Source organism: Nelumbo nucifera, chromosome 6 (genome assembly GCF_055504915.1).
Source record: "Nelumbo nucifera cultivar China Antique chromosome 6, China Antique-T2T, whole genome shotgun sequence".
Classification (NCBI taxonomy): Eukaryota; Viridiplantae; Streptophyta; class Magnoliopsida; order Proteales; family Nelumbonaceae; genus Nelumbo; species Nelumbo nucifera.
In genome coordinates this window covers 67,284,736-67,311,020 of record NC_142654.1, presented here as the reverse complement: position 1 = coordinate 67,311,020, position 26,285 = coordinate 67,284,736, and the positions used below count along the sequence as shown (strand labels likewise).

Sequence of the window (26,285 nt, the reverse complement as noted above, 5' to 3'; positions counted from 1 at the left end):
CACTGGGCTCAGGTACCATAACTTTATGGAGTACCAGGTCACCGACGCGGAGGTTCCGCTTCTTGACCCTAGCGTTATAGTATCGAGCTACCTTCTGCTGGTAAGCCGCGGTCCTAATGTATGCGAGGTCCCTTACTTCATCAAGTCGGTCAAGGTTGGTGCGTAGCTCGTCCTCGTTCACCTTGTCATCATACGCTTCCAGCCGCAGTGAAGGGACTTCGATCTCGGCTGGGATGACTGCTTCGGTGGCGTATGTAAGGTTGAAGGGGGTTTCGCCTGTGGCGGTTTATTCTATGGTTCGGTAAGCCCATAGAACGTTGGGCAGCTCGTCCGCCCATAGTCCTTTAGCTCGGTCTAGGCGTGCCTTTAACCCGCGGAGAATGGCTCTATTCGTGACCTCTGCCTAACCGTTTGCTTAAGGGTGTGCGACTGAAGTGAAGTTTTGTCGGATTCCCATGTCTTGGCACCAGTTCTGGAATTTAATGTCCTCGAACTGCTTGCCATTGTCGGAAATTAATACCCGAGGTAACCCGAAGCGGCACACTATGTTCTTTCAAAAGAAGTTCTGGACGTTTCGGGTTGTGATTGTTGTGAGAGGCTCAGCTTCGATCCACTTTGTGAAATAGTCAACTGCCTCCACTAGGAACCTTCTTTGTCCTGTTGCTGGTGGGAATGGCCCGAGTAAGTTAATCCCCCACTGTGCGAATGGCCACGGGCTAGTGAGGTATTTTAGGTCAGCAGCAGGCCGGTGATGGATGTTGGCGTGCTTCTGACACTTGTCGCATGTTTTGACGAGTTCGGTTGCATCTGCCTTCATCGTTGGCTAGTAATACCCTTGTCGTAGTGCTTTCTGAGCGAGGGCTCTACCCCCCAGGTGTCCACCGCATAGACCCTCATGAGTATTGCGGAGGACGAGCTCGGCTTCAGAGGGTCGCAGGCAGTGCAGGTAGGGGAGCGTGTAGGATCTTCGGTACAGCCGTCCGTCTATCATGACGTATTTGGCTGCCTGACGCTCTACCCTCCTGGCGGCATTACGGTCTACAGGGAGGGCCCCTTGTAGCAGGAAGCTCATGAGCAGATCAATCCAGCTCGACTCTGCTTGAATGACGGGAGCGACCTCCTCTGCCCCCCTGAGAATGCTAGGCCGAGGCAAGTTTTCTATATACACAGTCCTCATGGTGTTATCTCCCGTGGTAGCTAACTGTGATAGGGCATCGGCCTCAGCGTTCTCTGATCTCGGGATTTGCTGGATGAAGTGTGACCAGAAGTTGAGCAGAGCCCCTCTTACTTTGGCTAAGTATGCTACCATGGTTGGCTCACGAGCTTCGTACTCACCCAGAACCTGATTGACCACGAGCTGGGAGTCACTGCAGACGACGATGTGCTTGGCTTTCACTTCCTTTGCCAGATCCAGCCCGGCCAGCAGCGCCTTGTACTCTGCTTCGTTGTTGGATGCTGTGAACTCAAAGCGTAGTGCGTACTCCAGTTTCACACCGCTTGGCCCGTACAGAACGATCCTAGCTCCGCTGCCCTGCTAATTTGACGAGCCATCTATGTGAAGGATCCAGGGTTCTTCATCCCAGTTCCGGCTTGGCCTAACTAGGAGAGATGCCACGCTGGTTGCTACTTCACGGCGCTCGAGTTCAAGCAGTCTGGGAACTCCAAGCTCTCCCGTATTGGGGGCCTCGTGTTCCACCGGCCTGGGGACTTCGGAGCTAAAGGTGCATTCTGCGATAAAATCTGCCAAGGCTTAGGCCTTGATAGAAGTTCACGGTTTATACTGGAGTTCATACTCGCTGAGCTCGATGGCCCACTTTGTCAACCTTCCCGAGACCTCGGGTTTGAGCAAAACTTGCCTCAAATGTTTGTTTGTAAGGACAACGATGGTGTGAGCTTGGAAGTATGGACGGAGCTTTCGGGCTGCTATAACCAGTGCATAGGCTAACTTTTCTATCTCTAGGTACCTTGTCTCTGCTCCCTGCAACACTTCACTAACATAGTAGACGAGTCGTTGGACCCGATCTACTTCTCTTATTAAGTACCAAGCTGACACCTCGTCACTTGCCGAGAGGTATAGCTCTAAAACATCACCCACTTCGGGTTGGGTTTAGACTGGAATGCCGGCGAGGTGTCTTTTGAGCTCGTTGAATGCGAGCTGGCACTCTTTGGTCCATTCAAAGCCTTTGCCTTTTATGGCCTTAAAGAAAGGCAGACAACAATCTGCTGACTTGGACAAAAAGCGACTCATGGCGGCTAACCGGTCGTTCAGCTTCTGAACCTCTTTTAATTTTCGGGGTGGTCTCATTTCTAGGATGGCCTTGATTTTGTCCGGGTTGGCCTCAATGCCTTGCCGGTTAACGATGTATCCTAGGAATTTACCCGAGGTGACACCGAAGACACACTTGTTTGGATTTAACTTCATATTAAATTTACGTAGAATTTCAAAAACTAAATGTAAATCTTGTACTAATTCATGTGAAAATTGGGTTTTGACGACCATGTCGTCTATATAACACTCTACTTTTTTGCCAACTAGTGGCTCAAATAGCTTATTTACAAGTTTTTGAAAAGTGGCTCCAGCGTTTTTCAACCCGAAGGGCATGACCTTGTAACAGTACAGGCCGAACTCAGTTATGAAGGCAGTTTTTTCTTCATCAGCCGAGTCCATCCTGATTTGATTGTAGCCCGAATAGGCATCCAGGAAGCTCAGCAACTCGTGCCCCGAGGTCGCATCCACTAGGCGGTCGATCTTGGGAAGTGGGAAGCAGTCCTTTGGGCAAGCTTGGTTCAGGTCGGTGTAGTCGATGCACACGCGCCATTTACCGTTAGCCTTTTTTACCAGAACGGGGTTGGCCACCCAGCTCGGGTAATGAACCTCTCTGATAAAATTGGCTGCAAGGAGCTTCCCGACCTCCTTGTCGACTGCCCTCCATCGCTTTGGGGCAAGGTTGCGTTTCTTTTGTCTAACGGGCCTAACTATTGGATCAGTGTTTAGATTGTGAGTTAACATGCTAGGGTCTATGCCGGGCATTTCTACCACTGACGATGCAAAAACATCTAAATTTTTGAGTAAGAAACTTACCAGTTGAGACCGCAGGGGCTCCTCAATAGAAGCGCCAACCTAAAGTACCCGAGTTGAATCCCCTACCGAAGTCAGGATGGGAATGGTCTCTTCGGTAGGTGTGGCTCGCTCCGCGAACTGCTCCACAGGTCGTTCTAGCTCGAGGTCGTCTGCTACTTTGGCCTTTCCTTTGAGGGCAGCTACGTAGCACTTGCGGGATTCGAGCTGATTGCCTCGCGTCACCCCGACTCCAAAGTCTGTAGGGAACTTCATCGCTTGGTGGTAAGTGGAGACTACTGCTCGTTGGGCGTGGGTAATGGGCTGACCTACTATTGCGTTGTACGGGGAGGGGGTCGCGACCACTAGGAACTCGTGGTTGAGCCTTACCATGCTGGGCCAGGTGCCAACCTCTACTGGTACAGTGACTCTCCCCAAAGGCCTGACCTCCTCACCGCTGAATCCCACAAGTGGAGTGTTTGTGGGCTTCGGGTCGCTTTCCTGGAGTTGTAGCTGATCAAAGGCCGCCTTGAAGAGAATATCTGCCGAGCTGCCCAAATCGACTAGGACGCGCCTGACCTCGAAGCTGTTGATCTTGATCTTTATGACGAGCGCGTCATCATGGGGATAATGGACCCCACGCGCATCATCTTCGGTGAAGAAGATCGGTTCCTCCATCCTGGGCCGCTTTGGGGGGTTAAGCTCTTCCCTGGCGGCCTCACGGGCTGATGACCGAGCTACTGCCGAGGTGCAGCCTACGACAATTGATCCTCCGACAATTACATGGATGGTCCCCCGGATTGGTCTCTCGTCGGGAGGCTGCCTCTGCGGTTGCTCCGCTTGTCTGCTGGACTCGGGAGCTTCCTTACTCTGCTCCCCGTGCCGACCTGCTTTATTACTATTATTATGCTGTACAAAATTTCTTAGATATCCGCGACGGATAAGTTCTTCTATCTCGTCGCGGAGATTTTTACAGTTTTCGATACTATGACTGTGATCTCTATGAAAACTACAATACAAGTTTTTGTTCCTAACATTGGGATCGGCCTTAAGCCGAGGTGGCCACTTCACATATGGGGCATCCTTGATCGCCATGAGGATCTCGACCCGCTTCGTGTTGAGGGGTGTATATTCCCTTTCTGCTGCCAGAGCTCGGAAAGACTGAATTGGCTTTGCCCCCCGAGCTAGGTCCTTCTTCTTCTTGCTGTCACTTGGAGCTGGGGGCTCCGATTCCCTTTTTCTTTTTTCAAGGGCCTGCTCGCCCTTCTGGTTGATCTCCTCCTCTGTCCCTATGAACCGATCTACCAGTTCGAGGAACTCGGTCACGGTCTTGGGTTGGTTGGCCACCACGTGCCACCTAAACTCCTTGTGGGTAATGCCCCGCTTGGCCGCAGTAAGCCGAACTGCAGGGTCTAGGTCGGGTATCTGTAGGCAAGCATCATTAAACTGCTTGATGTAGTTCCGAATGGACTCTCCTTCCCTCTAGACTATGCTGATGAGGCTTTCTTGGGTCCTCGAACACCTTTTGCTGGTGACGAAGTGGGAGGTGAAGACCTGTACGAACTGCGCCCAGCTCCTTATTGAACCTGGTGTGAGGTTTCGGTACCAAGTGCGGGCTACTCCTTTGAAAGTGGTGGAGAAGGCCACGCACATGCAAGACTCGCTCGCTCTGGCCAGATGCATCTGGACTGAAAGGCGTCCACGTGGTCATTGGGATCAAAGGACCCATCGTACTTGTCCAGCGGGGGGAGCTTGAAGTCCCGTGGCATGGGGATAGCAAGGAGCTTTGGTGACAGAGGGAACTAAAAGAAGCGGTGTAGCTTTTACCTCGCTCTAACTCACCTCTACCTTGCCTCTGAGCTCAGGCAGGTCGCAGGTGGCAACTCGGCAAGCTCGGCGACGCCTTCACTGCTTCTTAGCCAGCTCGGCGTTGGTGCTGCTGGCCTTGGTATTACTGAGCTCGATGGGCCCAGGGAAATGCTCGGACGACTGTCGGTAGCTGCGAACAGAGGGACCTTGTTCCAGGTCATCGACCAGCACTTTGAACCAGTTTTCGCCAAGCAGAGGTTCGAACTGTGAGCGCCGAGGTGATACCAGCCTAACCGGCTGGGAGGCCCCCAACCTAGCTGTAGGCCGCGAGGCGGGGGTAGGGGGTCTTTCCTTCCTTCCACGAGATGATACCGAGGTCTCTCCTCAGCGGGAAGGAAGTTCACTTCGACAGTGAGGCTTGGTTGGCTGCGCAGCTAGATGCCTAGGAGGGAGCGAAGGAAACTGTTGCTGAAACTGGTGGTGGGACACTTGGTGCAACACTTGCTGCTGGTGGAACTGAAGTTGCTGGAACTGTTGCATTTGGGCCTGCATGGCTCGCATGCACTGCATCAGGTCTTCGAGCTGACCTTGGCTGGCCACCGGAGGGAGAATGGTGGGTTTAGCGAAGGTAGTTCCAACGGTAGAGGGTAATGGAATGGTCACGAGTGCCACCGTCAGGGGCACATTCAGACTAGGTACCCCGTCCACGGAGAGGGGGATAGTGAACTGCCCGATGCAGACGGTGGGTAGCTGGAGTTGTTCCTCTGGAGTGTTCCGGCGTTCGGAGTTGCTGGAGGAAGCCATGGTGATGATGAGTTCTTTGAGGGAAGTTTCACAGAAGTTAGAGGAAGGCCTTTTGAAGCGTTCCCACAGACGGCGCCAAATGATGCAGCACAATCTGGGCACTTCTAGCTGGCTGAGAGTTGGCTCCTAGCAGTGATGGACAACACCTGAGAGGAAGAAGAAGGTGAAGGGTTCCCTAGGAGCTCTCCCGGAGGTAGCACTCCGATGGTTAAGTTAGAACTCTGGGAAAAACTCAAAGAAGACACAGAGAGTTAAGAGTGCTGAAAGTGCTAGCTTCAATACCTTCGCTTCGTGAGGGTTGGGGTCCTTTTATACCGGAGCTCGATCACATCAGGTGTAACCGCCACTGCCCTAGCCGTTACTGCCAGGGCAGAGGTGGTAGGTGCAGGATACTGCTACAGGCTGCTACTGCAAGGTACGGACTTCGACAGACATGCCATGCTTTTCAGAGACGACAGGTAGAACGCCGCTTGGTAAGGGATCCGAGCACTGGCACCGGATCCGGTAGGTATGGATGTCAAGCAGATCTCCTTGCAGTCTGCCGAGCTACCCTACACCGAACTACCTGGTGCCCGCATTGGAGGCGAGCCTTAAGTAAGTTCGAACAGGAATCTTGACGGTGCTGCCTCGAGGTGTTTCTCCCTCAGGACACTTAGCCAAAAGCCAGAGTGATCCCTTCTTAGGAAGGGAGAGCTCGGGTCTTAAGGGGAGCTCGGGTCACGGTTGTGCTGTTAGGCTGAGCTGTTCGTCGAGCTAAGTCACGCACACGTGTCCCTGTGCTACGAGGTCGAGCCAAATCACCCTCCATCAGAATACATAAGGATTTTGTGCTTTTACTTTTTATTAATTTTATTGGATGCAATTGAGAGAGAGAGAAGAGTAAATTGTGATGTAAAATTTACTTGAATTTGGGCTTTGGTGGGCCCAAGCTAAGCCCAAATTAATCTACCTTGCCAATGGTATCTTTGTTATTTAAAAGAAAAAAAAAATAAGTGGTTCGATAAAATGTTGGAAAGAAGATAGATATTGGTAACTTTACATTTCATAAATGTAAAACAATTCCGTGTTGTTTTGCTGAATTTTCTTTTGAATAACATTAATAGCCATCATTCCCTTATAGGCAACAAAGTATATATACATATACAGAGAGAGAGAGAGTGTCATATATTAACCGTTGGATGTGGATTATATCATATATTAACCGTTGAATCTGAAAATCGATCTTCAAATTGAAGCATATGTAATTTGGACTGTTGGATTGACTAATGTATCCTATACACCACAATGAAAATGTCACACTGAGCCATCCAATATGATTGTTTCTTGAAAGGCCTCCACCAAACAGCATGAAATGAAAAAATATTTATTGTTGCTGAAGTATAAAGGGGCATTTCCTGAAACGCCAACTTAACCAAACAACAAAGTGAAAAACATTTAAAGTGAGAATTTATCAGATAAACATTTTTTTTTGATAAACGCCCACCCAATAAACCCAAACAGAACCAAACACATACACAGTAAACCTAAAAATATCGTTCGTATTTCATACTTCATAGTCATGTTCGGTTCAATTACCGAACCAATCCACCAAACAGGTCTATCTGGTTTCTAAAGACCGGCAATGTATTTGGTATAACTTCTATTTCAAAACGCCTACGGTTCCAAACATCGCCCCCGCTCCGCCATCGTTACTATTTTTAAGGCCTAAGGGCTTGAGAGTGTTTTATTTTTTTGTCGAAAGGCTTGAGAGTTGAGGCGGTGTCGTGTTACTATAAAACAAGCCTAAACCCAGTCACGGGTTTTTACTTATATCTGTGGAAGCTGAGATTTGAGAAAGGGGTTCCGACTTGTATGGACTGTGGTTGAGCAAGCTGCGATTTGGTATGTAACTCTACCCTTATAATCTTATCATTTTGCTCATCTTCTTCCTCTTCTCCTTGTTCTTTTGAATAGTTAGGGCTTAGGGTTACTCTCCGCACCAGTTGAGTAAACTAGGGCTTGATTAGCGTTCCAATCTTTTAAGTGTTCTTATCTGTTCATTTTCTGATTCCTGCTTGATTAGCGTATCTGTTTTGGTCCTGATTTTGTAGGGGTCAAGTCGTAGTAGCTCTGGGAGCGCTTTTTCGTTACATCTAATTCGTCCGTTTCTGTTAGTATTTCTGATTGCTTTCACTGCTCTAGGTTCTTATTTTGTTGGTGAGGATCAATGGCACATTTGGGTGGTGGTGCGGAGGCACATGCTCGATTCAAGCAGTACGAGTATCGAGCCAATTCGAGTCTTGTGCTCACCACCGACTCTCGCCCGCGAGACACCCATGAGCCCACTGGCGAGCCCGAATCTCTTTATGGAAAAATAGACCCTAAAACCTTCGGTGACCGGGCTTACAGAGGGAAACCCCCCGAGTCCGACGATAAGCTGAAGAAGTCAAAGAAGAAGAAAGAGCGCGAGCAGTATCCTTCTGAATTGGTTCCTAGTAGGCAGAGCAAGCGACGGCGTTTGCAGGAGGAGAGCGTCCTCACTTTTGCTGAGGAAGGCGTTTACCAGCCGAAGACGAAGGAAACCCGGTCGGCGTACGAGGTTCTGCTGGGTGTTATTCAGCAGCAGCTCGGTGGGCAGCCGCCTAATGTTGTCACCGGTGCGGCAGATGAGGTGCTGGCGGTGTTGAAGAATGAGTCTATTAAGAATCCCGACAAGAAGAAGGAGATTGAGAGGCTTTTGAATATTATCCCGAATCAAGTGTTTGATCAGCTGGTATCCATTGGGAGGCTAATTACTGATTACCAGGATGGGGGTGATGCTGCGGGCCCGGCTGCTGGTAATGCTGATGAGGGTCTTGATGATGATGTGGGTGTTGCTGTCGAGTTTGAGGAGGAAGAGGAGGAGGAAGGGGACGACAGCGACTATGATGTGGTCCATGAAGTAGAAGAGGATGAAGATGATGGGCTGGAAGCTAATGGTACCGGGGCAATGCAGATGGGTGGTGGGATTGATGACGACGAGATGCAAGAAGCAAATGAGGGCATGACTCTAAACGTTCAAGACATAGATGCATATTGGCTTCAGAGGAAGATATCTCATGCTTATGAAGAGATTGACCCGCAACATTGCAAGAACCTGGCAGAAGATGTTCTTAAGATACTTGCAGAAGGTGACGACAGGGAAGTGGAGACTAGGCTTTTGGTTCTTCTTGAATTTGACAAGTTCAGTCTCATTAAGTTTCTCTTGAGGAACCGGCTGAAAATAGTTTGGTGTACTCGTCTGGCAAGGGCTGAAGACCAGGAGGAGAGGAAGAAGATTGAGGAAGAAATGATGAGTTCTGGTGGGGATTTGGCTGCAATTTTGGAGCAGTTGCATGCAACAAGGGCAACTGCCAAGGAAAGACAAAAGAACTTGGAGAAGAGTATAAGAGAAGAGGCTAGAAGATTGAAAGATGAGAGTGGGGCTGTAGATGGTGATAGGGAACGGAGAGGATATGCTGATAGAGATGCTGAGAGTGGTTGGTTGAAGGGGCAACGTCAGTTGCTTGATCTTGATAGCCTTGCATTTCATCAGGGTGGTCTCTTGATGGCGAACAAGAAATGTGAGCTTCCATTGGGGTCATTTAGGAACCAAAACAAAGGATATGAAGAAGTTCATGTTCCAGCCTTGAAGCCAAAACCACTTGCACCTGGTGAAGAACTTATAAAAATTTCTGTCATGCCTGACTGGGCACAACCAGCTTTCAAAGGGATGACCCAACTTAACAGAGTGCAAAGTAAGGTTTATGAAACTGCACTGTTTACAGCAGAGAATATTCTTTTATGTGCTCCCACTGGAGCAGGTAAAACAAATGTTGCAATGTTAACCATCCTTCAGCAGATAGCATTGCATAGAAACCCAGATGGGTCATTTAACCATAGCAACTATAAGATTGTCTATGTGGCACCAATGAAAGCTCTTGTTGCTGAAGTGGTTGGCAACCTGCAAAACCGTCTGCACCATTATGATGTCAAGGTGAAGGAACTAAGTGGAGACCAGACACTCACTCGCCAACAAATTGAAGAAACACAGATAATTGTCACCACTCCTGAGAAATGGGATATTATCACCAGGAAATCTGGTGATCGGACCTACACACAACTTGTCAAACTTCTCATTATAGATGAAATTCATCTTCTTCATGATAACAGAGGGCCTGTGCTAGAGAGTATTGTGGCAAGAACGGTTAGACAGATTGAGACAACCAAAGAGCATATCCGACTTGTGGGTTTGTCTGCTACACTCCCTAACTATGAGGATGTTGCCTTGTTTTTGCGTGTTGATCGTGAAAAAGGTCTGTTTCATTTTGATAATAGTTACAGGCCTTGCCCCCTTGCTCAACAGTATATTGGAATCACGGTTAAGAAGCCTTTACAGAGATTCCAATTGATGAATGATATCTGCTATGAAAAAGTAATGGCTGTGGCGGGCAAACATCAAGTCCTTATATTTGTCCATTCAAGGAAAGAAACAGCCAAAACAGCTCGAGCAATAAGAGATACTGCTCTTGCCAATGATACTCTTGGTCGATTCTTGAAAGAGGACAGTGCAAGCCGTGAAATTCTCCACAGTCATACGGAGTTGGTCAAAAGCAATGACCTTAAAGACCTCTTGCCTTATGGGTTTGCAATTCATCATGCTGGAATGGCTAGGGTAGATCGTCAGCTTGTTGAGGATCTCTTTGCAGATGGCCATGTGCAAGTGTTGGTTTCCACAGCTACTCTTGCTTGGGGTGTTAATTTACCAGCTCACACTGTCATCATCAAGGGTACTCAGATTTACAATCCCGAGAAAGGGGTATGGACTGAACTAAGTCCTCTTGATGTTATGCAAATGCTGGGTCGTGCAGGAAGACCTCAATATGACTCTTATGGGGAAGGAATAATTTTGACAGGCCATAGTGAACTACAGTACTATCTTTCTCTTATGAACCAACAGCTTCCAATTGAAAGCCAGTTTATATCGAAGTTGGCTGATCAGTTGAATGCAGAAATTGTTCTTGGAACAGTTCAGAATGCAAAAGAAGCTTGCTATTGGATTGGATATACTTATTTGTATGTTCGAATGGTGCGGAATCCAACTCTCTATGGCTTAGCACCTGATGTTCTGACTAGAGATATTACTTTGGAGGAGAGGAGGGCTGATTTGGTAAGCACTTGACCTTTTGGTTATTTTTTTTGCTGTGATTACTTTATTTTTTAATGGTGGTCTATTACTCTTTATCTTTATCTGATCCATGTAGTTGGATTTCTCACCTTCTATGGTCCTATAAATGTAAAATATTTTGATTTCTTAAATAAAGAAAGTAAAAGGTAGACAAATTCATTGGAATTTGATGGAAAGTAAATTTCCAATGTATAAACACACAACCACTAATATGATGACATTTCAACATTGAAATTCCAAAGCCAGTATCTTTTGCTAAGACAAATGAATGTTTGGTACCTTCTGTCAAGTGAGTAAATTATAGGGTTATATATAGGCTGCAAAGACATAATACACTGGTTGGCTGGCAGTTAGATGTGGGGACTTGAATAATGATGATGATCATTATAATCATCTAGTGATCATCATCTAAGCCTTGTCCCAACCATATGGGGTCGGCTATGTAGGGATCTGGATGATGTCGATAAAAATTAACCACACTTGTAGTTGCAAGCTTCTTTATACTCATGGTTCAAAGTATCGATACGATGGCGTATCGTATCGTATCTTTTGGTCTCGATACACCTATTTACAGGTGTTTCTGTACCCTGGTTTATTTCAGTAAAAAAACCATTAAAAAACGTCTTTAAAAACCAAAATTTGAAAAAAAAAAACTAAAAAAATCCTTTATCCGTGTTAATCTAAGTACCGATACGCCTCTGCCGATACACAGAGGTGTATTGATACTTTGAACCATGTTTATACTAATGGGCCAAGTAAAAATAAGAACGCGCTTTTGAGAAAAGGGCAACTTTCATTAACAAAAAGAAAGAAGTAAAAATAAGAACATTGATTTGGGAAGTGTGTTAATTTTTCTAGAGTTTTCTTTTAGACTAGTATAAGAATTGTTGTCATAGGGTCTTCTTCTATTTGAAGGTAGTAACCCTCCAAAAAAAAAGAACTCCAGGTGGGGATCATGATTTCTGGGAATATCCATATTATTATATATGCTATTAATGATTTTAGTTTACTTTTTTTACATCTTTAATTTTGACATGCATCTGTTCAGTATTTGGTGCATGCTCAGCTTTTTCTTGTTTGTTTTGAAATATATTTTTGTTAAAAATTTCTGATGGAGTTTAATATTTTTTTTGTAGATCCATTCTGCTGCCACTATATTGGATAGAAATAATTTGATCAAGTATGACAGAAAAAGTGGCTATTTCCAAGTGACTGACCTAGGTCGAATTGCCAGCTATTACTATATCACTCATGGGACTATATCTACATATAATGAGCATTTGAAGCCAACAATGGGTGATATTGAGCTCTGTCGGTTGTTCTCACTCAGTGAAGAATTCAAATATGTGACAGTGAGACAAGACGAGAAGATGGAATTGGCAAAGCTTTTAGATCGTGTTCCTATTCCCATCAAGGAAAGCTTGGAAGAGCCTAGTGCCAAGATCAATGTTTTGCTCCAAGCATATATCTCACAGCTGAAGCTTGAGGGACTTTCGCTGACGTCGGACATGGTTTTCATCACCCAGGTTTGATAGTTTGATCACTTTAGCTGTTTTCTTTGTCTCTAGTGCTATTGCACTTAAGTCCATTTCATCTGCTCATAAATTTTACTTAATATTTTGTTTGTAGAGTGCGGGACGTCTTCTTCGTGCTCTTTTTGAGATTGTGGTGAAAAGAGGGTGGGCGCAATTAGCTGAAAAGGCTCTGAATTTGTGCAAGATGGTCAACAAAAGGATGTGGAGTGTGCAGACTCCCCTTCGCCAGTTTAATGGAATTCCAAATGAAATCCTAATGAAATTGGAGAAGAAAGATTTGGCCTGGGAAAGGTACTATGATCTCTCCTCTCAGGAGATTGGAGAGCTCATCCGTTTCCCTAAGATGGGAAGGACACTTCACAAATTCATTCATCAGTTCCCAAAGCTTAATCTGGCAGCACATGTGCAACCAATTACTCGTACTGTTTTGAGAGTTGAATTGATGATAACACCAGATTTTCAGTGGGAGGACAAAGTCCATGGATATGTGGAACCATTTTGGGTGATTGTTGAGGATAATGATGGGGAGTATATTCTTCATCATGAGTACTTCATGCTGAAGAAGCAATACATTGATGAGGACCACACTTTGAATTTCATAGTGCCAATCTATGAACCACTGCCACCTCAATACTTCATTCGTGTTGTGTCAGATAGATGGCTTGGGTCTCAAACTGTCTTGCCTGTTTCTTTCAGGCACCTTATCCTGCCAGAAAAGTATCCTCCACCAACTGAGTTATTAGATTTGCAACCGCTCCCTGTGACAGCTTTGAGAAATCCCTCGTATGAAGCTCTTTATCAAGAATTCAAGCACTTCAATCCCATCCAAACCCAAGTTTTCACTGTCTTGTACAACACTGATGACAATGTCTTGGTTGCAGCACCAACAGGAAGTGGGAAGACTATATGTGCAGAGTTTGCAATACTCAGAAATCATCAGAAAGGACCTGAGAGCACCATGCGTGCTGTGTATATTGCTCCTATTGAAGCTCTTGCCAAGGAACGGTGTCGTGATTGGGAGAGGAAATTTGGTAAGGGTTTGGGTATGAGGGTGGTTGAACTGATAGGTGAAACTGCAACTGACTTGAAACTGCTTGAGAAAGGGCAAATTATTATTAGTACTCCAGAGAAATGGGATGCCTTGTCTCGCCGATGGAAACAAAGAAAGCATGTTCAACAGGTCAGCCTTTTCATCATTGATGAGCTCCACTTGATTGGTGGACTAGGAGGTCCTGTCTTAGAAGTCATTGTCTCTAGGATGAGGTATATTGCAAGTCAGGGTGAGAACAAGATTCGAATAGTGGCACTTTCAACTTCTCTTGCAAATGCTAAGGACCTTGGTGAATGGATAGGTGCAACTTCTCATGGTCTATTCAATTTCCCTCCTGGTGTTCGTCCTGTACCTCTGGAGATACATATTCAAGGGGTTGATATTGCCAATTTTGAAGCAAGGATGCAAGCAATGACAAAGCCAACATACACTGCCATTGTACAGCATGCAAAGAATGGGAAGCCTGCTCTGGTGTTCGTTCCAACTAGGAAGCATGCCCGACTTACTGCAGTTGACTTGATGACATACTCGAGTGTGGATAGTGGGGAGAAACCAGCATTTTTACTAAGACCAGTAGAAGAACTGGAACCTTTCATTTCAAAGGTCAAGGAGCCCATGTTGAGTGAAACACTTCGCCATGGCGTGGGCTATTTGCATGAAGGTCTTTCCAGCATAGACCAGGAGGTTGTGTCACACTTGTTTGAAGCTGGATGGATCCAGGTCTGTGTTGCAAGCAGCTCAATGTGTTGGGGGATGCCATTATCAGCCCACTTGGTAGTTGTTATGGGAACACAATATTATGATGGGCGAGAAAATGCTCATACTGACTACCCTGTTACGGACCTGTTGCAGATGATGGGTCATGCCAGTCGACCCCTTTTAGATAATTCTGGGAAGTGTGTCATCCTTTGCCATGCACCACGTAAAGAATACTACAAGAAATTCTTGTACGAGGCCTTCCCTGTTGAAAGTCATCTACAACATTACTTGCATGACAATCTTAATGCAGAAATTGTTGTTGGAGTGATTGAGAACAAACAAGATGCTGTGGATTATCTGACATGGACATTCATGTATCGGAGGCTCACTCAAAATCCAAACTACTATAATCTCCAGGGTGTTAGTCACAGGCATCTTTCAGATCACCTTTCAGAGCTTGTAGAGAATACTTTGACTGATTTAGAAGCGAGCAAATGTGTTACCATAGAAGATGAAATGGACCTTTCTCCTCTGAACCTTGGAATGATAGCCTCATATTACTATATTAGCTATACTACAATTGAACGTTTTAGTTCATCATTGACCTCCAAAACAAAGATGAAAGGCCTTTTGGATATTCTGGCTTCTGCGTCTGAATATGCACAGCTCCCAATTAGACCTGGGGAGGAAGAGTCAATAAGAAGGTTGATCAACCACCAGAGGTTCTCCTTTGAGAACCCTAAATGTACAGACCCGCATGTGAAGGCAAATGCTTTGCTGCAGGCTCATTTCTCTAGGCATACAGTGGTTGGAAACCTAGCCTCAGATCAGCGTGAGGTGCTCCTTTCTGCCAGCAGGTTGCTCCAAGCCATGGTTGATGTCATCTCTAGCAATGGGTGGCTTAGCCTCGCTCTTCTTGCAATGGAAGTGAGTCAGATGGTAACACAGGGCATGTGGGAGCGTGATTCAATGCTTTTGCAGCTTCCACACTTCACAAAGGAGTTGGCAAAGAAATGCCAGGAGAACCCAGGAAAGAGCATAGAAACAGTATTTGATCTGGTGGAGATGGAGGATGATGAGAGGCGGGAGCTGTTACAGATGTCAGATTCACAGTTGCTGGACATTGCACGGTTTTGCAACCGTTTTCCAAATATTGATATGACATATGAAGTAATGGAAAGTGATAGTGTGAGGGCTGGGGATGATGTTACCCTGCTAGTCACCCTTGAACGGGACCTCGAGGGAAGGTCAGAGGTGGGTCCTGTGGATGCTCCCAGGTACCCAAAAGCAAAAGAAGAGGGATGGTGGCTTGTAGTGGGTGATACCAAGACTAATCAATTACTTGCCATCAAGAGGGTTTCCCTACAAAGGAAATCTAAGGTCAAGCTTGAGTTTTCAGCACCTTCAGAAGCTGGAAGGAAATCGTATACTCTGTACTTCATGTGTGATTCATATCTTGGTTGTGACCAGGAATATAGCTTTAGTATAGAAGCTGGAGCTGCAGATGACGACGATGGGAGAGATTGAACAATATGCTGTCCTGTGGGACCTCAGTTTATCTTTAACCGGTTGAAATAAAATCTGCTGTTGAGTGTATTTCTGGTAGTCTAGTTTCTGGTTCATCTCTAGCAACTGTTTACACCATTTGACACCGACTATTTTGAAACTGGAAAGCTATATTTTGATAATTTTTATTTACATGTCATTATGGCCTTTCTGTATACATGTTTCCATGCCTATGGTGTTTTAACCTTATAATTGAGAATGGGAAACTTTCACGTTGGATAATGGAATAGCGGCTCTTTATATCATTTCCACCTGGATAAATAGTTAATACAAGTCATAGGTAGGTGGGCCTCTTCTTCTAAAAGTAACTCTGGGAACTGTGACAACACTTAATCTATTGATTATTGATTAGAATACATCTTCAGAAGGGGCTCTGTTTTGGCACTGCTGTCTCAATTGATTCCATCAGTCCCCCATGGGGGTGGCATCTGCCAAGGGAATATGTTTTTCCATGTTCCCCCCCCCCCCCCCCCCCCACTTTGCCCAAAGAATCTCGAAAGCTTTTTCTGCTTAACCTCTGAAACAACTTGATCACTCATGTCGTTATCCCAGTTTATGATATACATGATAGAACACAACATGAATGGGGGTTTTTAATGTCAAGGTTCAACGATCTAATGCTCCATGAACGGTCTGTCTTGCCTAGATAGATTGCAATCAATAATGAACCATGGGTCTCCTTCAATCTTGACGACTTTGAATTTGTATGCAATTACCTTCTTACTGTCTCCCAATTCCCAAGATACTCGAGCTCCTGCAATGCTGATTGTTGAAAGTTCTACAGCGTGAGTTTTTTGCTATTAAAATGCTAAAAGTGATTTCTGACAACGCATCCAGAAGATGTGATGCACGTCTCTTGAGTTAATTCTTCCACAAAAAGGCCCAAATGGAGATACCATGTTATGTATACCTTATTATCGCCATGGTCGATTCAAATTGCCTCATGCACATAATTCCACTTTCAAATTTGTTGGATTCCCTTTTTCAGATTCCCCCGAGGCCTGGGTATAGACCTGCTGCAGCAGCAGCAGCTTCCAGTTTTTGTATTGACAAGGAATCCACAGAGGTAAGTAAATTAAGCACCTAATGCATTCTTTGTAACTGGAATATGAGCTACATAGCAGTTACAGCTAATTGATGGTTCTAATTATCATTATTACTAAGGTTTCCCTGTAATACCATCTAATGGCAGAGAGAATTATTCTGTCAGGATGTTGCCTGGTTAAGCCTAATAACTGGATGGCACATTGACACCCTTGCATTACTTGGCTTGTCCTCTGTAAATCACCGTGCCAGTTTAAGACGGTACCTAACCAAACAATACAATGCATGCAAGGGTGAAATGAAATCGAGATGTTACCATTGTGTTTAAAAACTGCAGTAATCAACCGGTGAAGGTGGAGAGTCTTAAATTTTGCATCTTAGGCGAGGAAACAGCCATGACGATGACCTTAAGAAGCATGTTATAATTGTCTATTGTTATTTGATACCAACTAATTATGTAAATGACCGGTTTCTTTTATTGCCTTGTGCAGGAAAACTGAGCTGCTCACGGAAAACCCTCTCCGCGATTTTCCTCCAAGCAGCCTTACTCGATGATGAGAGTATACTAGTATAGCATAGATACTCTTCACATGTGTGTTGTTGCAGGAAAACTGAAGCTTCATCAGTTCAGTTCTTGTTCTAACAACTGGGGCAAGCATTCATTCAGCATTCAATATTTGATGTATTGGGGATCTGCTGATATGATGAATTTGAACTTTAAACCATGTCACGTGGATAAGTAGGCTATATAATCTTGAGTTCTCTCGTGGCAAGAGGGAGAACAAATTCGACATGAAAGGTTATAGGTGCAAGACTTTTTCATTTTTTGATATTTTACTAGGAATAAAAAGGAACACCAAAATCCAAAAAAATGATTGTGAAACTAATGGAGATAAGCATTCAAATTCAATATTCTCGGAATGGTTGTCCTCTTATATCAATCCGATAAAACTTCAATCAATGAATCAATAGGTGCTTTTGTCTTTTCGGATTATTTTTTGCCACAAAATCACTATTCACCACCACCCTAAACAAAAGATGTTTGTTAATTGATGATGACTACATCGATTTCCAAATTCCGTTCGTTTGACCTGAACTTTTTGCCACATTTTGCTTGGGGAGGAGGATATGCATCTGGTGATTCCAATTTCCATTTCTTAAGGGATAACAATTTTCCGCATCCCCGATCTTACATAGGGTTTATATATAATTTCTCAAACCTGCCCGCCCTGAACTCAATGGTAAATTAGTATAATATTTTTATATTTAACATTAATTTCTAAAATACCTTTAAGTTTGAGTGGGTGCTGCCCCGCCCCACCATTGGAATGGAGTATGGTAATGGGTGGGGACAGGGAGGGGGTTCCTTGCCCTGAACCCGTTTTGTTGCCATTTCTATGTTTTGATACCTCATTCCGCTTTCCCTAAAAATATCATGCACACTTGTTATCCATGCCAAAGCCAATTATCCAAATAAAACTACGAAACCCAGTTTTTGGCCCACGCAATAAGAGAAGCTAAATTCTTACCAAAAAAAAAAAAAATACTATAAACCACCAGGGCCAGAAAGTAGTGCTGCTTTACCATCAAAATTCAAAAGCATTAGCGACAGAGAAGGGATAGCAAGCAAGCAAAAAACTGCACCATCAAGTGGGTGATGGAACAGTCCCAAAAAATTATAAATAAGAAAGGGAAAGTTACAGATATGTATTCTGCATTTTAGGTGTAGTGACATTTAAGGGCATGAACTTTCAAGTGCAACATCCAAATAATACACTCAAGTCTAACACTGTTAATCGATATTACAGTGGGTGATAAAATGACCAAACTACTGATTTATTTAAAATCAATGTCACAAGTAGGTCTTCTCTCTCTCCTGTCTTCTTTCTTCTCTTTTTTTTTTTTTTCTCTTTTTCCCATCATTGCCATTGAATAGGCCAAACTAGGGGATGTTTAATACTATGGGTGTTTATTTAATAAATCTTTTGTAATATTTTTACCTTGAAAATGAGAAAGTGGTTGATAAATGTTTATATGGTGTTGTTTGACAGTTAATTGCCATTAGACGCCATTAGGTGCCACATAAGCTCAATAGTTGGCTCTCATACAAACCAAAAAAATTGTGTTACCCCCAATAGTTAGCTCTCACACAAACCAAGAAGATGTTTATTTAATAAACAGTCTTACTAAACACCATACAAATAACATATCGGGATAAATAGCATATATGGCAATGACCTGGCACTCTTTTTCAACTAAACTGCCACAAAACCATACACCATCCTAGTCATTCCCCCCTTCTCTCTCTTCTTTCTTTCTTTTAGTATTCTTTCCAGAACCAGCCACAATTCTATTCCTTCTTTCCCATCACCGAATCAAAGCAAACCCCAACCTCCTTGTCCTTCCTGCTCTCTCCTCTCTTCTTCTATTTGGTTTCTTCCTTGTTGGTATCTCTCACTCAACTGGATGTAGAACACCGACAACTTAACCCCACCTCCATCCTCTCCCTCTTCTTCTTCTTTGGGTTAATCAATGGAATAAATGGAACCGAATTCAGTTGATGAAAGGTTGAAGAGTAGGGTACTTTTGGGATTTTACAACTTTTGAGGATAGGGATTTGTTACCAACAAAATGCTCTTAACACTGTCCCAACAGACCATTGCAACCCCACAAGGGAGATGTTCCCAAAGTGCAACTGTAGTCATATGTTGGGACAATGTTTGAAGTGTTTGTTGGAGCATATCTGAGTTCCTTTTGAGGTACATGTCACATTTCCTACCAAAAATAACCGATAGATAGCGGGACATGAGTGTATGTTTCTAGAAGTCCAAGGTAAATAATCATTGTACTTCAAAATCCAGGCCCTAAAGTGTTACTACCCTTCGACAAGGTGCTAATCAGCTAGTTGGGAAGCCCTCGAGCTAGTTGTAGTGGAGATTTGGGATTGAATATCGCTTGCACCAGGGTTGGGAGTTAGGTTTGAGGAATGGGCTATGCCTTGTTGTCTAGCCCCATGGAGCCAAAAGGGTAAATTATGAAGACCCCCTTGTACTATGGGGCTAGTTACAAATACCCCCTAAACTTTCATTTGCAACAAAGACACCCCTTAACTGTTAACATTCACCTTGCAACAAATACCCCCTTCATTAGTTAACTTTGAAAAAGATTATCATTCAGGTGTTTAATTTTTTTAAATCCCCAAACTACCATTTTATTATTTATTTGAGCAATTTATTATTTGATTAGTTTTATAAATCTAATAACATTGAAGTCTTCTCAGTTGCTCTGATAGATCCTTGTAGATTTCTTGTTGGATTCAATATTCAAATGAAGTGGTAGATATTTCTTTTTGATAGATATAAACTAATGGTTTTGCTTGATTTTCTAGATTTATTGGAGAAAGGAGTGGATAATTTTTAAATTTTAAGATGAAAAGAGAGACATACATGTAAGTGAAATGAATCAAGAATTAAGTAAAAAACTTTTTCTTTTCTATGCTAGTAAGATGATTCTTGTTATTTGAGCTAGTTTCATTTGGAGAAATTTCTATGTTGGTAAAACGATTCTTGTTATTTTAACTACTTTTATTTGGATATGTTTTGATCAATTAGGATTTAAGAGAAAAAGGTGAAGAAAAGAAAATAAAGGAAAATTACAGAAAGTCATTCCAATAATTAATGTATTCCGTCTGACTTAATGGCCATGGCATATTTGTTGCAAAGTGAAAGTTCAATGGGCCTTGCAAATGAAAGTGCAAGCTTATTTGTCATTAACCCCATAAAGGGGTATTTGTATTGTAAAATGAAAAAAAAAAAAAGTCTCACTACCCTTCAAAGTATATATGGAAGCATGGAAGTGACTAGTTATTTATAATTAAATTTAGGGAAAATTCTTAAACAGGACTCAGAACTTTGGGGATTGTGCCAAATCATTGAACTTTAAAATGTGTTTCTGTGGTACTTTGAATTTTCAAATTGTGTCTAATAGGTTCTTACCATTAGTTGACCGTTAGTCAACACCATCATGTAACATTAGGTACACATTAAATAATTTCAAAATGGCCAAACTAACTTTTATGATATTTTTCTGACCATTTTACCTATTTTTCCTGAGTATTAAAAGAAAGAAAGGGGAAGAAATTGGACATTTGATCGTCTGATTACAGCTGATCATTGAAAGAGGGAGGTTGAACAAGGGAGTGGGAGCTTCAGCAGTTGATCAGTGTCCAGTTTCATAATCCTTCTTCCCCTTTCTTTCTTCTAATACTCAGATGAAATTGGTAAAATGGTCAGAAAAATATCATAAAAGATGATTTTTCTATTTTAAAATTATTTAATATGCACCTAATGTCACATGATGGTTTTGGCTAACTGTCAATTAACGGTAGAGACCTATTAGACAAGACACAATTTAAAAGTTCAGGATATCGTAGAGAAACGTTTTAAAGTTTGAGGACCGACTTGAAACATCCCAAAAATTCAAGATACTGTCCTGTAATTTTCCCTTAAATTTACCCAACATATAAGAAACTGGCCAACGACGAACCAACTCGTTTATTTCCAAAACAAGTCAACATCCGAGCCCGGTCCTCTCGACCCCGTTGTTGAAAGACTTCTATGTTCGCAAACGAAAAAACTCGCCCTATAAAAACTGGGAGTCTCGTTCTCGGACCATTCAACTATCAACTTCTGATTCAAGTTTCAAAGTGTTCTTCCACCAGACACCAAAATTCCCAATATCCAAAGTCCGTTCCCCTCCAATTTCTAACTAGCTTCCTGCGAACGACCTAGGATTTCCATTTTCCAAGCCAAGGTTCGCATCTCACTGTCTCTACCTTCTACTCTCTGCCTCTGGAAATAAATTATAAACATTTGAGAACTGAAAAATTCTAACACCCCTCTTCCTGTCTAAGCCTCCAAGGTTTTGTTTTCTCAAGCTAGGGTTTCTGTTTTCGTCCTTCTGTTTCCTTTCTTACATCCATGGCGGAACACTTGGCTTCGATCTTCGGCACCGAGAAGGACCGTGTGAACTGCCCCTTCTACTTTAAGATCGGCGCGTGTCGCCACGGCGATCGTTGCTCTCGTCTCCACAACCGCCCCACGACTTCCCCCACTCTCCTCCTTTCCAACATGTACCAGAGGCCCGACATGATCACCCCCGGCGTCGATGCACAGGGCCAGCCCATCGACCCCAAGAAGATCCAGGAACACTTCGAGGATTTTTACGAGGACATATTCGAGGAGCTCAACAAGTTTGGAGAGATTGAGAACCTTAACATTTGTGACAACCTCGCTGATCACATGGTGGGTAACGTTTATGTCCAGTTTAAGGAGGAAGAACAGGCAGCCGCGGCATTGCAGGCATTGCAGGGGAGGTTTTACTCGGGGCGGCCCATTATTGTTGATTTCTCGCCGGTGACGGATTTTAGGGAGGCAACGTGTAGGCAGTTCGAAGAGAACAGTTGCAACCGAGGGGGGTATTGTAATTTTATGCATGTGAAGCAGATAGGTAGGGAGTTGAGGAGGAAGCTGTTCGGGAGGTACCGGAGGTCCAGGGGAAGGAGTCGGAGCAGGAGTTCAAGCCCACGATACCGGAAGGATTATCGTGGCGAATACCGTGACCGCGGGGACTACCGGAGCAATGGGTATCGGGGAGGAGACAGGCATGGAAGGTATGATAGTGATGGAGGTAGGAGGTATGATAGCGATGGGGGAAGACGGCGATATGGGAGCCCGAGGCGGAACAGGAGTCCGGTTAGAGAAGGAAGCGAGGAGCGGAGGGCACGGATTGAGCAGTGGAACAGGGAAAGGGAGGAGAAGCAGTAATTTCAGTTCCGAGTTTTTGTTTACTTACTGTTTGTTTCTGTCTATGGAGAAGCTGATAGGGAACTGAGCTGGTTTTGTTCATTTTCTACAAATTGGTAATGACTCCAGACTATAGATATTCTGTTTATTATGCTCATTGAACATTACAAGTGACCTTTTTTTTCTTTCCTTTTTTCCCCTTTTACATGATGAGTGATAATCAGGTAGCTCATCTAGTGGCTTGTATGGATAATGGATGTGCTATTAAAATTAGTAAAGAAAATGTCTTCTAGATAGTTCAAGGATCTTCTTTCACTCACAGCTTCACTTGTATGCCCCGCCTGAATTTTGCATTATATCAGTTACCAATGTGTCATTGTCTTTACTTCTCTCTTCATAGAAGCAGCAAAAGAGAAAAATTGCCCGTTAAGCTACATTGAGTCCTTAACAGAATGTAAATTTTAGATGGCAATTAAACTTGAAATGCACCTTTTAGAACTCTAGAGTTTTATCTGGTTCCAGAGTTGATAGCCACTAATTGCTACGGTTTCTTGGATAATCTGTTTCAAAACCATATCCTCATGTCATCTTAGGATTTCAAGAAAAGAATTGACTTGAAATTTTATATACATTTTGCTGAAAATTCCATTTTAGGCAATGAATTTGTGTTAAGATGTTAAGAGAAGCAAGAATAGAATAGTTTCATTTCAAGCAGCTTAAATACATTTGTTTGGTAAATGATTCAATCATCATGGTCTTTGAGATAGTTTTACTTGTGGAACACTAAATTGTAAAACAAATGATTGCTATGCTTGCAGCTTGCTTGATGGCATCTTAATCTTAAGTATTTGGGATTGGTTTATATAATTCCCGACTTCTAATTCACCTTTGCACGATCAGGAATAAAAAGAGCACAAAGATAAAAGAAGAGAGCTTTCCCTGAAGGTGTCAAACTGTTAATTAGTAATCCACTAAAATTATGCATCATATAACCTCTTGTAATATTCTCCATTAGCAAATTTCCCCATGCCTTGTTGCAAATTATTCTCTTTATTTTTCAAAGTGATATCATCACTTATCTAAGCCTTATCCTAACTATATGGGGTGAGCTACATGAATCCTGTTTCATGGTTTTTGCCATATTACATTCTGTTTAGTGTCATCAACCTTAATAATCTACACTGGTAAGAGATATTAGTCCTTGATAAGTGGGTAATACTTTGTTGGGATCGTGTATACATGCATTTGTGTGCAGGCATTTACTTGTGTGTGCATGTGCTAATGGATTATATTTCTGTGTTAGTTACTGAAATCCTCTCATGAATGTGTCATCTGTATTTTTCCAGTAGGTGTAGGATTCATGTGTGATCCAACAAGATGCTTAAAGTTTAACAATAAAAGGAGTGTGGATCAGGGTAAACTTACAATCGGAGGCCAAGGGACAACTCAATGTGACATCTTCTGTTACCTTTTTTCAATTATCAAAACAAGGGAAAGATTAATGAAGATGTTGCGTAATACAATTAGACTAATATGGGAAAAATGGAGGAATGCATTTGGAGTTTTATGTGATAGGAAAATACCCCTACTTGGGCTAAAAGGAAAAATTTATAAGATGGTTTTTAAGGCCAGCAATGTTGTATGAAGCAGACTATTGGATGTGGAGATGTAGCATTAATGAGTGTAGCAAAAGTGCAAAGGTTGAGATTATTGGGTGGAAAAAATACTAGAAAGATATGGTCAGAAATGAACTTGTACAAAGGAACCTAGAAGTAGCTCTAATAGGTGATAAAATGAGGGAAAGTAGACTAAGATGGTTTGGTCATTTGCAGAGAAGATCATCTTCAAACACTGTAAGAAGAAGTGATCTTTTAGAAGTTGAAGCAGCTAGAAGAGCTAGGGGCAGACCAAAAAGGAATGGGTTGAAGTAGTAAAAATGATTTAAGGGCTCATAACACTGGCTATGACACTGAACAGAATGGAATGTCAAGACAGGATTCATGTAGCCAACTTGGAACAAGGCTTACTTGGGAAAGATGATGTCAAGATACAAGTCCAAAGAATAATAGAAAATTTCTTGATCACTAAAAAAATGATAGAAATAACCTTGACCATTTTATTTATGCTGTTATCTTGATTGATTAAACAAGGTAAATAAGTGATTTAAGAATTTGAAAACCATAACACTCTAATTAGTTTTGGATATTTCTTGGGTTCATAACTTCTACAGCTACTGACTGGTTCATGGATTCCTGTAATCTCTATTCATTAGATTTTCTTGTTAATCTACTTGATTCTCAGTTTCGCACAGCATTTTGCCAAGTTTGCAGCTTTTACCTCAAACCATATTTGTCCATCTTTTATCAATTTTTCCCATATCACTAATTCCGGGAGATTATTATCCTTCCATAGCATTATGGTGAATTTCCTCTTTCTTGTTTGTAATCCTTGTTTCTATCATAGTGTTCCCCTAGTTAATGTATCAGTTCTCACTATTTTAATTGTACTTGGTAATCTATTTCCCAGTTCTTTTGCCCTTCTCTTGCATTTTCTTTATCACCATTATTCATTCTCTCTCCCTTGGTTAAATATGGCAGTAGTAATTAGGGCTGTAACTGGACCAGATTAGGATCAGATCCAGTTACATCTGCATCCAATCTGATCTGAATACAATCCGAAATCTCATATGCCAGACTCGGATTGGGTTTGGATTTTATCCATTTCCAACTTATTGTGCCTAAAATGACAAAAAAAAAACTAATTACTTTTAACTTGTACATGTGTAATAAATATATATAAATATAACATAGTTAAGTTTATTAGTTATAAGCTTTATATAACTAGACACACACACATAATTATACTACATATATACATTAAATAATACTTTTTAATCAGACTTGGATTTAAATCAGGTCTGATTTGGATTAATCTACATCTGATCTAATTATTAATCAGACTAGTGGTAACATGTGATGCATGGGCTGCTGTTTAAAAAAGGGTATTTTTTATGGGAAAAAAAGGGTATTAATCAGACTAGTGGTAACAGTGGTTGACCAAAGTTTTTATATATTTCTAGTTCTTTACATATAAAATAGTAGAAAAATAATTTTCCTTTCTTTTTTAGTTATTGAGCTTCAAACTTATTCCTTTTTATACAGCTTATATATTATGACTTTATGAGAAGTACATAAATTAACTGCTTAGCATGAAAGTGAAATGACGGTGGCTCAGTTGATAGGTTCTCTAGCTAGTTGTATTGGAGACCTAAGATCAAATCATGCTGCCCCTGTTGTGTAGCCCTATAAAGCAAAAAATTGTGCTTAGCATGAGATAAAAAACCAAGTTAAAAAAAAAATTCAAAATTGAAGTGATGAAGATAACCAAAGGATCATGTTAAGTCCTTTCTTGTTGCATTTTATCATTGAACCAGAACAATTCATGAAACAAATCTACATTAAATTAAAAAAATAGAGAAAAACATGATAACCCATGGAAAGGAGCAATGATTTCTTTAGACTTTTATACAATAAGATGGTAGATATTTAGGTCCAAGCTAGGTGGGCAAATTTGGGTTTTGACATTAATTTGGGTCCAAGCTAGGGTACATATTTAGGTTGGCCCTTAACCTAACCCAATCCATATAATTTAGACCCCTACCTTATTAGAGAGAGCCAAAAGAGATTAAGAGAGATTTAAGAGGAAAAGAGGGATTTAATGGGAAGGGGAG

General features: G+C 42.6%; 1 protein-coding gene and 1 pseudogene across 3 annotated transcripts; both read left to right on the top strand.

The window, feature by feature from the left end:
* Positions 1 to 7,327: 7,327 nt before the first annotated feature.
* LOC104606881 (DExH-box ATP-dependent RNA helicase DExH12-like) lies at positions 7,328 to 15,862 on the top strand. Of its 2 annotated transcripts, none has more exons than XM_010272293.3 (4): positions 7,328 to 7,552; positions 7,853 to 10,838; positions 11,993 to 12,382; positions 12,486 to 15,862. In XM_010272293.3, the coding sequence occupies exons 2-4, from the start codon at positions 7,878 to 7,880 to the stop codon at positions 15,666 to 15,668; spliced, it is 6,534 nt and encodes a 2,177-aa protein (XP_010270595.1). In that variant the 5' UTR covers positions 7,328 to 7,552; positions 7,853 to 7,877; the 3' UTR covers positions 15,669 to 15,862. The 2 variants fall into 2 exon arrangements, with proteins under 2 accessions (XP_010270595.1, XP_010270596.1); XM_010272294.3 differs by having other exon boundaries at positions 7,332 to 7,552; positions 7,762 to 10,838.
* Positions 15,863 to 21,330: 5,468 nt separating this feature from the next.
* Positions 21,331 to 22,671, top strand: LOC148791159 (splicing factor U2af small subunit B pseudogene; annotated as a pseudogene). Its single transcript, XR_016077421.1, has one exon. The product of XR_016077421.1 is annotated as a splicing factor U2af small subunit B pseudogene (transcript).
* Positions 22,672 to 26,285: the final 3,614 nt, after the last annotated feature.

Coding starts and splice junctions, on each gene's coding strand:
- LOC104606881 (XM_010272293.3), top strand. CDS start 7,878: ATGGCACATTTGGGTGGTGGTGCGGAGGCACATGCTCGATTCAAGCAG. Junction 10,839..11,992: donor AGGAGAGGAGGGCTGATTTG/GTAAGCACTTGA, acceptor TTTTTTTTGTAG/ATCCATTCTGCTGCCACTAT. Junction 12,383..12,485: donor ACATGGTTTTCATCACCCAG/GTTTGATAGTTT, acceptor TTTTGTTTGTAG/AGTGCGGGACGTCTTCTTCG.